The sequence below is a fragment of the Rhinopithecus bieti genome, unplaced genomic scaffold, assembly GCF_001698545.2.
Source record: "Rhinopithecus bieti isolate Rb0 unplaced genomic scaffold, ASM169854v2 scaffold_22039, whole genome shotgun sequence".
Lineage (NCBI taxonomy): Eukaryota > Metazoa > Chordata > Mammalia > Primates > Cercopithecidae > Rhinopithecus > Rhinopithecus bieti.
In genome coordinates, this window is record NW_016810828.1 from 862,712 (window position 1) to 875,246 (window position 12,535).

At 39.7% G+C, this 12,535-nt stretch overlaps 1 protein-coding gene across 3 annotated transcripts in view; it reads right to left on the reverse strand.

The window, feature by feature from the left end:
* The window catches only part of PDCD6IP (programmed cell death 6 interacting protein), a 79,453-nt gene that overhangs the window by 61,581 nt on the left and 5,337 nt on the right, over positions 1-12,535 (reverse strand). For all 3 annotated transcript variants that reach the window (XR_001889359.1, XM_017892927.1, XM_017892926.1), the window contains exons 2-3: positions 2,072-2,126; positions 546-615 (exon numbers count right to left, since the gene is read on the reverse strand). Coding sequence is in view for 2 of the 3 variants with exons in the window: in XM_017892927.1 (XP_017748416.1) it covers positions 546-615; positions 2,072-2,126 (125 nt within the window). In the remaining variant the exon portion in view is untranslated. The remainder of the gene's footprint in view (positions 1-545; positions 616-2,071; positions 2,127-12,535) is intronic.

Consider the following 12,535-nt stretch of genomic DNA (forward strand, 5'->3'; position numbering starts at 1 on the left):
AAAAAAAAAAAAAAAAAAAAAAAAAGAATCCAAAGAAATATATAGTATTATCTCCATTTCACAGATGAGAAAATTAAGGCACAGAGATGTTATCTTGCTGGAGCAGGTAGATCAAAAGTCCTTGCCCTTCTGACCTATGGTTATGATTTTGTGTCTGTAATATTATTTTCTACAAATCCATCCTTCAAGGCCTAACTCAAACATTGTCTGCTTTCAAAAGGTAGAATTACTTTCTTCCTCATATATGCTTCCGTGAGTTTGTTCATAGGCCGATATTACATATTACACTTTTAAATGATCAACTATCTTCCCAACAACTGAGTACATCGGTTTTACTCATTTTTATAACTAGGACAGTGCCTGGCAAGGCATGGGCTCTCTACAAATATTTCAAAATTGCATTAAAAGTTGAAGTTAAAAAGAAAATGAGATGTAAAAAACTTTAGTATTTACAAAGAGTCATTTAAAATAACAATTTTAAAAACTAAAAACAATGCAAAGTAGTTAGACCAATTTTCCTATCACTTTTATTAAAAATTACATACCCAGTTTTACAGAGCCTCCAAAAAGTGAACCTTTATCAAAAGCATCCTTCCAGGTAAATGTCAAGCAGATCTGGATAGAATGAAAGAAAATAGAAAAGTATGTTACCTTCCTGAATCTCATTAAATATTAAGTCTCCTTTGAAGAAAAATCCACCATGAAAAAAAGGACAAAAGCTCAATCTGTCTAAAATATTATCTCCTACAATCACCCAACTCCCTTTCCTTCTCCTTTTAAATTGAAATTTCAAAAAAGTAAAATACTGGCACTGGGATATTTCAAATCATACCGATTTCAAATATCGGTAATCATAAACACTATCTTATTCGCCTTTACAAACACATGAGGACTTTAACGGAACAAAGTAAGTAGTAGACACTTGTCAAATAAGCCAAGTGAAGCAAGGGAAATAAAAGTAAGTACTACAGGTTTCCTAGAAGATGAAATTAAAAACTATTCCATGATGACAAAAATAGGAGAATGGTTATTTTGGGGATCGGTTAATATTTTATTTCTTTATCTAGGTGGTGGTTATACAGGCATACTCATTTTGTAAGATTCAAGCTATACCCATGATTTGTTCATTTTTCTGTATGCTACATGAAAATTAAATGTTTACTTTATCAAAAAACTCTCTCTCTGCTCCTAAAATATGCATTATCACATACAAAGATTAGAAAGGAGTAAACCTCATTTAAATTATTTATTACAATCTAATATAAAAATGTCTAAATTCTTGATTAGGGAAATTTTCAAACATACAGAAAAACTAAAGAGAATAAAGAGAATGAACTCCAGTATATCCATCAGCAGCCTTAGTCTTTTGCCCTTCTTGGTTCATCTACCTCCCAATTTGTCCTGCCTCCAGTCACCTACACTTTTTTTCCAGGAATATTTTAAAGGAAATCTCAACATATACTTATTTCACCTGTAAAAACTTTAGTACAAGAATGTCTAAAGTACTTCTCTTATAACTATTTTAAAATTTAAAAGTATCACTAATTTTAAAATCTTTATCCAATCTCCAAAATAAAACTATAAGAAATTATCAGCATTTTCAACATCTAGCCTTTAAGAAGAAAATAAAGTTGACATTTGTGTAATTAACATTTAATCACAACAGCATTTGCAACTTTTACATGCAAATGTAACTTGTGCAAATAATTTTTAAAGCACATAAACTGAGACTAGTAATTCCTGAATTGTGCAGTTTCCTTCCTAATTCTGAAAAAGTCAAAGAGAAGGACACAGTAGATTAATCAGTCAATAAATTCTACTGACATAAAATGAAGTCCAGAAAAAAACAAACAAACCATTGTTCTACATGAGCCCCAGAAGTGACTGAAGAATGACATGAATGGAATTCCAGGAGATTCTTTCTTCGGAAACACATATATTCACATCAGACAGACCTAAAAGCTCCTATTTTTATAACACTATCTCATAAAACTCTAAAGACAGTGAAGATATTGGCAGAAGGAAATGGGTGCCATTACCATATAATTTTAAGACAGAATTAATGACTTACCTGATTTTCAGAAAATGGGAATTTGGGTTCAATAGAACAAATCTGATCATAATATCTAAAAAACAGAGCAGAATTAATAATTACCAGAGCCAAATATTACTCGCATTCATGTAATTATAACTGGTTTAAGATGACACAAAAATTATTCATGCTTACTTTGAGCAGCTATTTTATATTAGACAAAGTGTTTTAATACATAAACCAGAAGCTTAAAAAATGTATGCAGTGAAAACTACGAACAAAACTCATACCCACCACCACAGAAAAATATTTATCAACTGTTATTGGCTAAAAGCAAACTAACATCTGCTCCGAAAACCAAAATATTTCTTAAAAATACTATTTCTTGCCGGGCACGGTGGCTCAAGCCTGTAATCCCAGCACTTTGGGAGGCCGAGACGGGTAGATCACGAGATCAGGAGATCGAGACCATCCTGGCTAACACGGTGAAACCCCATCGCTACTAAAAAATACAAAAAACTAGCCGGGCGAGGTGGCGGGCACCTGTAGTCCCAGCTACTCGGGAGGCTGAGGCAGGAGAATGGCGTAAACCCGGGAGGCGGAGCTTGCAGTGAGCTGAGATCCAGCCACTGCACTCCAGCCCGGGCGACAGAGCGAGACTCCCTCTCAAAAAAAAAAAAATACTATTTCTTACTAAAACAACTATGTTTATATCCCTTAGACAAATTAGTATCTCTGATAAACTGTCAATTAAAAGCAGGCTTACCAACTTTCAAATGTTTTGGGTAAGCCCAACTCTATCTATCTCTAGCACTGCCACACAGCACATCAAAGCTACCACAGTCTTTCAGCTAGAAATCCAAAAGTTTCCTAGACAATCTCTCCATTTCCTTTCTCATTCTTTCCAACCTGTTTTCTGCATAGCAGCCAGAATGATCACAAAATGTAAAGCAGTCTTCCCCCTATCAGGGTGAGCTTTCAGTCAGCAAGTCTGGCAGGGAAAGGAGTAGAAAAGGGTCAGGCCAAGCTTTCTAACTGGCCTCTAATCTTTCTTCCTTTCCTTTTTCCTTAAACTTCTCCCACCCCTTCATCAGGGGTACTTTTGTAATGATTATTTCTGGGGGCAAATTTTCAGGAGTGGGCAACATATCTGAGACCAAGCTTTTGGCTGGCATGGCTATGAGTTTGGTTATAAACAGGAAAAACTATGCAGTTAAGTAAATACATTGAAAATAATGGAAGCCAAGTTTCTCAAGGTCAGAGATACAAATACCTGCAAGGGCCAGGCAAGCGGATCATGCCTGTAATTCTAGTACTTTGGGAGGTTAAGGCGGGTGGATCACTTGAGCCCAGAGTTCGAGACCAGCCTGGCCAACATGGCAAAACCCTGTCTCTACTAAAAATACAAACATTAGCCAGGCGTGGTGGCGCACACCTGTGGTCCCAGTTACTCATGAGGCTGAGGTGGGAGGATCACTTGAGCCCTGGAGGTCATGGCTGCAGTGGGCCAAGATGGCGCCACTGTACTCCAACCTGGGCAAGACCCTGTCTTAAAAAAAAAAAAAAATCCACAAATATGAGAAGGCAGAAGGTTAGAGTAACTCCACAGTTTTAAACTGGAACTAGAGATATCAATGTGAACTTTGTTTACTGACAGGATATTGTTCTGTTGCCCAGGCTGCAGTACAGTAGCGCAATCATAGCACATGATAACCTTGAACTCCCAGGCTCAAGCAATCTGCCTACTTCAGCCCCTGAGTTGCCAGGACTACAGGTGCATGTCACCACACCCACCTAGTTTTTTAACTCTTTTTTTCTTTTAAAGGTAGCAGAGAGAAAAAAAAAAAACAAGAATAAAAGTGTAAGTATGTATTTTCTAAATGTATATGCTAAGAGGGCCTATAAGCAGTAACACTTTATAGTAGCAATAAGCACACCTACTGCCCAGATAATCTTTTGCATTAAAAGGAGCCAAGTGCTCCTTAGAGAAACTGCTGAATCCAGGGTTGAGACTGAAAAAATTCAATATTCAAGCCTAAAACATCTTGCTATGCCAGAAAGTTAAGGAAGTACTCAAAAAATGATGAGGACATGTCAAAAGGGCACAGGAGGTAGCTTTAAGGGGCTCCCAATGGCCAAGCATAGAACCAATCTAACTAATATAAGTAACAGTAAAATATAATCCATTGAGGAAAATAAGAACACCACTCTGAAGTAAATAAACAGGTGAATAGGGAAAACTCTACCCTACAGTACCATAATCTAGAGGAAATTAGAAAAATTACCATTTGGTACCTTTCAGAGTATAATATCTAATTCTGGCACGGTTCATCAATAAAGGCTAAAATAATGAAAAGTGTGTAATGAAACAGGATATTACATAGTCTCAAAGTATCTCCCTACAAAATATTTACTAATTAGCACAACACACTTATTAACTGTAAGGTCAAGAAACCTGGCAAACACCATCTTAACCAAGCAATAAAAATAAACATTACCACTACAGAACAAATTCACATCATATTTTTCCTGATAAGCACTAGAAAGAACACAGCATCACTTCGCTGGCACTCCTATGCAAAAATGCAGAAATCACAAGAAAATGAGACAAGCCCTTATTGAGGAAAATTCTAAAAAGTAACTAGCCTGTCCTCTTCAAAAATGTCAAGGTCATGAAAGACAAGAGAAAACTGAAGAACTGGTCCAGACTGAAGGAGATTAAAGAGACATAATAATTAAATGCACTACATGATTCTAGATTAGATCCTGAACCTGTAAATAATATTGGGAAAATCAGCAATATTTCAATGAATTCTATGGATTATATGGCAATAATGAATCAATGCCAACTTCCTGACTTTGAAAGTTGTACTATGGTTATATGGGAGAATATCTTTGTACTCAGGAAATAAACTCTAAAGTATTAAGTACTGAAACCCTTTGGTGGATTTCCATTATACTTAAAATTACATCCAAAAATGTTGAAGATCTTACAGGATCTGGCTATCATCCAACTCTCCAGCCTCATCTCAGGATATTCACTACACATTCTAGTCCCTAACTTATATGCTCTCCTTGCTCAGGGCCTTCACTCTTTTTATCACCATTTCTCACTTTTGTCTAGGCTGACACTGTTATCAAAGAAAGTTCCTCATTCATTCATTCATTCATTCAACAAATATATACCAAGAGCTTACTATGCACCAAACACAGTTTTAGGACATTAAGAATTCAGCAGTTGGCCGGGCGCGGTGGCTCAAGCCTGTAATCCCAGCACTTTGGGAGGCCGAGGGGAGGCGGCACGTGCGATCACGAGGGTCAGGAGATCGGAGACCATCCTGGCTAACACACGTGAAACTCGCGTCTCTAACTAAAAAATTAGCAAAAAACTAGCAGGGCGAGGGTAGCGGCGCCTGTAGTCCACGGTACTCGGGAGGCCTGAGGCAGGTGAGAATGGCGTAAACCGGGAGCGGACGCTTGCAGTGGAGCTGAGATCCAGCCACAGCACTCCAGCCTGACGTGACGAGAGAGGACTCCGTCCAAAAAAAAAAAAAAAAAAAAAAAAAAAAAGAATTCAAGCAGTAACATCTAAATATCTGTGCTCTTGTGAAGCTTTTACGATTCGGGGAGATACGAAGAAAGCAAAATAGCTATATAGTATAGAGACAGTGTAAGTGCCAAGCGACGAATAAAAGAGATAAGAGGAATAAAGGGAATATATGGGGAGAGGTAAGAAGGTTGTCGTTTTAAATAACATGGTCGGCCGGGCGCGGTGGCTCAAGCCTGTAATCCCAGCACTTTGGGAGGCCGAGACGGGCGGATCACGAGGTCAGCAGATCGAGACCATCCTGGCTAACACGGTGAAACCCCGTCTCTACTAAAAAATACAAAAAAATTAGCCGGGCAAGGTGGCGGGCGCCTGTAGTCCCAGCTACTCGGGAGGCTGAGGCAGGAGAATGGCGTGAACCCGGGAGGCGGAGCTTGCAGTGAGCTGAGATCTGGCCACAGCACTCCAGCCTGGGCGGCAGAGCAAGACTCCGTCTCAAAAAAAAAAAAATAAATAAATAAATAAATAAATAACATGGTCATTTGACTACATGAAAAAAAAGCTTCAACTTTAAAACAGCATGACTATAAAAGGTGTGAAAAAGGTGATAAGGTGAGCTAAGCAGATATTTGTGGATTTCCAATCTAGGGAAAATCAAGTGCCAATACCCTGGGATAAGAGGGTACTTTAGAACGTATCTGACATGGCAAGGAGACCAATATGGCCATAGAGTAAGCAAGGGAGAAAACAGTGATGAAGTCAAAGAAGTAATGATGCCTTGAGTGCAACTGTAAGACTGCTGAGTTTTACTATATAGTGTGAGAGGGTGAACCATCAAAAGGTTTGGACAAAACAGTAACATGGGCTGGGCGCGGTGGCTCAAGCCTGTAATCCTAGCACTTTGGGAGGCCGAGACGGGCGGATCGCGAGGTCAGGAGATCGAGACCATCCCAGCTAACATGGTGAAACCCTGTCTCTACTAAAAACTACAAAAAACTAGTCGGGCGAGGTGGCGGCGCCTGTAGTCCCAGCTACCTGGGAGGCTGAGGCAGGAGAATGGCGTGAACCCGGGAGGCGGAGCTTGCAGTGAGCTGAGATCCGGCCACAGCACTCCAGCCTGGGTGACAGAGTGAGACTCCGTGTCAAAAAAAAAAAAAAAACAGTGACATGACTTATTTTCATAGAGTCACCATGACTCTTGTGTAGAAAACTGACTGCAGGTGTGCAAGGGCAGAAGTAGAGATCAGTTAGGAAGCTACTGTAGTAATCCAGTCAAGAGACGACGCTAGCACAGATCAATGTAGTCCATGGTGGCGGCAGAAGTGATAAAGTCAATCTAGACCAGGCGCTGTGGCTCATGCCTATAATCCCAACACTTTGGGAGGCTGAGGTAGGAGAATCACCTGAGCCTAGGAGTTTGAGACCACCCTGGACAACATAGTGAGACCTCATCTCTACACATACACACACAAAAAATTAGCTAGGTGAAGTGGTGGGCCTACAGTCCCCAGGGAACTATGCAGGGGCATAAGGTGGGAAGATCACTTGAGCCCAGGAGATTAAGGCTGGAGTGAGCTGTGATTCCACCACTGTACTCCAGGATGGGCCATGGAGTGAAATCCTGTCACAAAAAAAAAAAGTCAATATAACCCCTTGTTAAAATTAGTTCCCCCTCCATTTATAATCTCTCAGGTCCCTGAACATTTCCTTCATATGATTTAATACAATTTGTGATATATTAATTGTGGGATTATGTTTACTGCCTTTTCTCTCAAAGGATTCTAAATTCCATGAAAGCAAAGACTGGATCTATTTGCTGTTTTGTTGCTAGCCCCAAGCAAATGAATCGGTAAAATGCAAAGTTTTCTTCTATCTCTGAAAAGTAAAACCTAAAATTCTGGTTTGTGAATGAACAGGAGCTATCAAAGAATAAGCCCATAAGGAGGGAACAGCAAGTGCTAAATGCCTGAGGCAACCATGCCTAAAGGTGTGCTTGGCACAGCAAGGAGGCCAATATGACCATAGAGCCGGGACTGGCAAACTTTTTTCTAAACAGTGATATTCTAGACTCTGCTGGGAAAAAGCTAAATCGAGCATGTAATAATTATGTAAGTACTTACATAACAAGAGAAAAACCCCTGCCCTCTACCTTTTTTGCCTAGGTTGGGCCATCCCGAAATTGTGGCACACAGCCGCCCAGGTGCCATGCTGGAGACATTCTCCAAAGAAAAAGCACCTGTCTGATGGAGAGGAGCCATGGGGAGATGGGAGGAGTGACCGACATGGTCAGTTTTACTCTGCCCCAATGAGACCAAAACTCTCAAGGAGGGCCTACCATGGGCACCTGCCCCAGCTGGTTGGAGGTGAGATAATTTGCTGAGTCACCAATTTCCAGACTGAGATTCTACCATTTAGTGCCAAGCCATTGCCAAGCAGAATACCCAATGTGTAAGCAGCACCAGAGTAAGTCTGGGCAGCAATAAAGCATGGCCACTGGCCAGGGGAACAGGAGCTAGAAGCAAAGGGGAGAATGGAACAGAGGCAAACAGCTAAGCTAGTTCTCCAACAGTCACAATGCTAACCCACTGGAGCGGTGCCCATACGCCATACAAAAACAGGCAGCTGAGCAGGCCTTACTTTGCTGACCCTTGCTATAAAGTGAACAAGGAAGGTAGTAGTAGGAAATGAGGTTACTTGCTCTGCAAATGGGTGGGGAAAGAAAGAATGGCTAAACTGAATGCACTTAAATTTTTATACCCATTCTCTTCACCCCAAAGTTTTTGAAGCCAACTAACAAAACCTGAGCTGTATGGGGGGAATAGTGCATTTATATCCTATATCTGAATGATTAGAAGCTATGTGATGAAATCCTCAAAGTAAAATGGCTATCTTAGGACAGATTTAGAAGTTGAAATAAAAGTACAACAGGAGGGCAGTCACTGGAAATCAACAATGTCTGATCGGTATGGAGAAAACCCCAACAAAATGAGAGAGATCAATGAATCTTTACAAAAGAAAGCAGCCATTGCTAACTGCAGTTACCACAAGCAAAATGCTGTTCCAGGAGACCCAACTACCATAAGCTACTCCTTCAATATAATTCCACAAGGTATTACCCTCACAGTTCAGCCTAGATCTCCAGTACCAAAGTTCTCTAGGTAGGGAACCCACAGAAACAAAAGAATCTACCACACCCTTCTCTTTAACATTTAAGTACACTTTACTACAGCAGCAGACGCTAGCCTAGAATGTATTTCTAACAAAGTAGACCTAGGCTGCAAGTTTTGTGCAAGTAGGCACAGGGAAAGCCAGTATGCTAAGCCGCGGAGTTGGTAAAAACTAGCACACTGTGGAAAATAATGCTGCAAAAAAATTGGTGTCTTTATAGATTCTATTTTAGAGATAAGCAAATTTTTTAACCAAAACTATAAAATCCCAAATATATTTAAAATGTATGATGTCACAGTCTTTCAAGTCAGATAGCCCTGAGTTTGAATCCCAACTCTTAGCTAAGTGATCATGAAAAAATTATTCAATCTCTCTGAACCTTTCCTAAAGAGTAATAATACCTTCTTTAAGGGTGAGGAATAAATGGTACTGTATACGGTATATCAAATCCTTAAAATAGAGCCTGGACACACAGTAGTATACGTACGACAAATGGTATAGATAATTATTTTGCAACTATGTAGAAGTGCTTATATATGTTCTCCAGTATTTTATAAAACTTAACCACTTTGGCACAAATATATAATAACTCAACTTAAAAATCTCATGGGGAAAAAGAAACTAGGTAATAAATACATTTCTCTGAAAATACTACAAATAGGTACAGGACAAATTCCCATTAGAAATTCTAGTTTAAAAAAAAAAAAATTGGCCAGGTATGGTGGCTCACACCTGTAATCCCAGCACTTGGGAGGCCAAGACAGGAGGATCGCTTGAGTTCAGGAGTTCAAGATCAGCCTGGGCAACATAGCAAGACCTCCTCTCTACTAAAAATGTAATAATTAGCCAAGTGTGGTGGTATGTACCTACTTGGGAGGCTGAAGTAGGATTGCTTGAGCCCAGGAGATCGAGGTTGCAGTAGGCTATTGTGGCGCCACTGTACTCCAGCCTGAGCAACTGAGCAAGGCCCTGTCTTAAAAAAACAAAATGCTAAAATTTTAAATAAAGATTAAATTATACATTTAATTTTGAAAAAGGAAAAAAGAAATTTTTTTTTTTTTCAGACAGCGTCTCACTCTGTCGCCCAGGCTAGAGCTCAGAGGTGCAATCTCAGCTCACTGCAACCTCCACCTCCCGGGTTCAAGCAATTCTCTGCCTCAGACTCCCAAGCAGCTGGGATTACAGGCACTCACACCATGCCCAGCTAATTTTTTGTATTTTTAGTAGAGATATGGTTTCACCATTTTGGCCAGGCTGGTCTTGAACTCCTGACCTCGTGATCCACCCGCCTTAGCCTCCCAAAGTGCTGGGATTACAGGCATGAACCACCGCACCCAGCCAGAAAAAAAATTTTTAATTTAAGAGGAAGGTATGGGATCAAGAACAACCAATTCACGCGCTGAAAATAATACAGCAATGCTAATTGACACAACCTTATTCAGCTCCAATCTGTATTTAGGGATGTGCAACTCCAGACCACTAACTAGAGGAAGAAACAAGGGAATCAGAAGAGCTGGGCCAGAGATACTGACTGCAGTTCATAGATTCTTTGTGAACTTTATTTTCACACTTTTTTCCTCACCCAATTTAACACATGAAAAATCATTAATCAAGCACTACTGCAGCAGAGAGTATGGCAAAAAAGTAACTAGCTGGGGAATCAAGAGGTCGGGATCTTAGTCCAGTTCTGCCATAAAGATAGCTGTGTAGGCTTAAACATTCTGTGTAAAGCACCTCAGAAGATTCTTCTTACAGATACACAGAATGATAATAGTCCTGATAAGCTATTTACTAAACACCAGAAAAGTCAAAACACACAAAAACAAATCAGATTTTAAATCTTCCTTATGTTTATTCATCTATGTGGAATAAAATTACTGAGCCAAAAAGGTCTGCCAATTACAGATATTCCTTGAGACCAGGGACCAAGTGTATCTTTATATCCTCCACATTGTCTCCTATAGTATGGTTCACACAGACTCTACATTAGTATCTGGTTAACAAATTGTAGCAATGTCATTGTGCTAATATTATCTCAATATTGAGACAGCCAGGTGAGAGGGTGTCCCTGGAGAAACTCCAACCAGTCTGTTCACTAAGGTGGAGCCTCGGGAAGTTCTACAGGGAGGAGCCTGGCCCCGCCTCTTCCTGTGTGGAACCTGAGATTCAAGCTGCAGGCGGGATGTGCTCAAGCTGGGACTCTAGCCTTGCGAGAGTTCCTGTTTCCCCCTCTTCTTCCTTTTCACCCAATAAAACCCTGCTTTACTCACCCTTCAAACCATCTGCAAGCCTAAATTTTCATGGCCGTGGGACAAGGAAACGTTCTGCAAACAGTATGTTCACCATCAAATCAACAATCAGAATCCAAACAACAGTTGTGAAGTAAAACAGAACATTTTCTTTCCTGATCTATAAAACACGACTGTGTAGAAAATATTTCAGAAATTAAAAGAGTATTCCATCAACTTCATTTTGCAAATGAAAAAGATAGTAGGACACAACCAATACAGACTGAGAAAAAAATACAGTCCTAAAATATATTAGAAAAACCAGAAAGATGGAAAACTAACCAATCAATACAAAAGACAGAAAAGGGAACAAAGAACATTTTTTTAAAAAAACGAATGATAAGGGCAGAAAACCAACCAAAAAGCCTTAGTTTTAAACAAAGAAAAGGTGGCCGCAAACCTTTGGCAAATCTGAGGGAGGAAAATCGCACGTAACACATGCACAACATTAGGAATAAGAAAAAAAATCTTAACTACAGATTATGAGATGACAACATTTTGGGGGAACTTCCATGTGACAAAAGATAGCATAAACACAGTTGAGAGACAAGAAAAAGATTGGAAGATTTTTGCAACATACATAATGAAAAAAGTATAAATATCCAGAAAATGTTACAACTCCTACAAATTAGTCAGGAAAAAACAACTCAATAGAAAATGGGCAAAAGAAGAGAACAAGCAATCACAGAAAAAGAAACAAAGTGGCCAATAAACATAAACTGTTCAACCTCAGTAAAATAAGAGGACTGCAAACTAAAGATACTACCTCTCACCCATCAGTTTAGCAAAAAGCAATAAATTAAATTATTAATCAGTGAGTATTAGCAAGGATACGGAGGAATAAAATACTCCCATATACCTGCTGATGAGAATGTAAATTGTTATAAGCACTGTGGAGAGGTGAAAATGCAAACACCTTCCTCTTACAGTTAAACAAATAAATCTGAATAAACACCCTTCTTTGCTTCCCACCAAAACCCACTAAAACAAGAATTTAAAAATGTAAAAGATGTACATGAACATAGACAAAAAGAATGGGAAAGGGCACACAGGATATAAGAGGTTTCAACAACATCTACTGAAAGGTGAAAAGTGAATAAAAAAGAGAAAGCCAAAATCTAACTGGCTAAGAGGGAAGGGAGCCAAAGTAGAAGCCAAATCATGCCAGAGAAGCCAGAAAAGGATCTGAATTAAGAAACATGAGGTACTTCTGAATATAGTTCAATGTGAGGGTGGAACGAGAAGGTGTGGTCGAAAATCCTTCAAAGAAAACCTCAGGCTCCCAGATCCTCTTTGCTCTGAGGGTAGGTTCACTCTTAGAAAAATGTCAGAGACTGGCCCGGCGCGGTGGCTCAGGCCTATAACCCCAGCACTTTGTGAGGCCGAGGCGGGTGGATTACCTGAGGTCAGGAGTTCGAGACCAGCCTGAGCAACATGGAGAAACCCGTCTCTACTAAAAATATAAAATTAGCTGGGCAGAGTGGCGCATGCCTATAAATC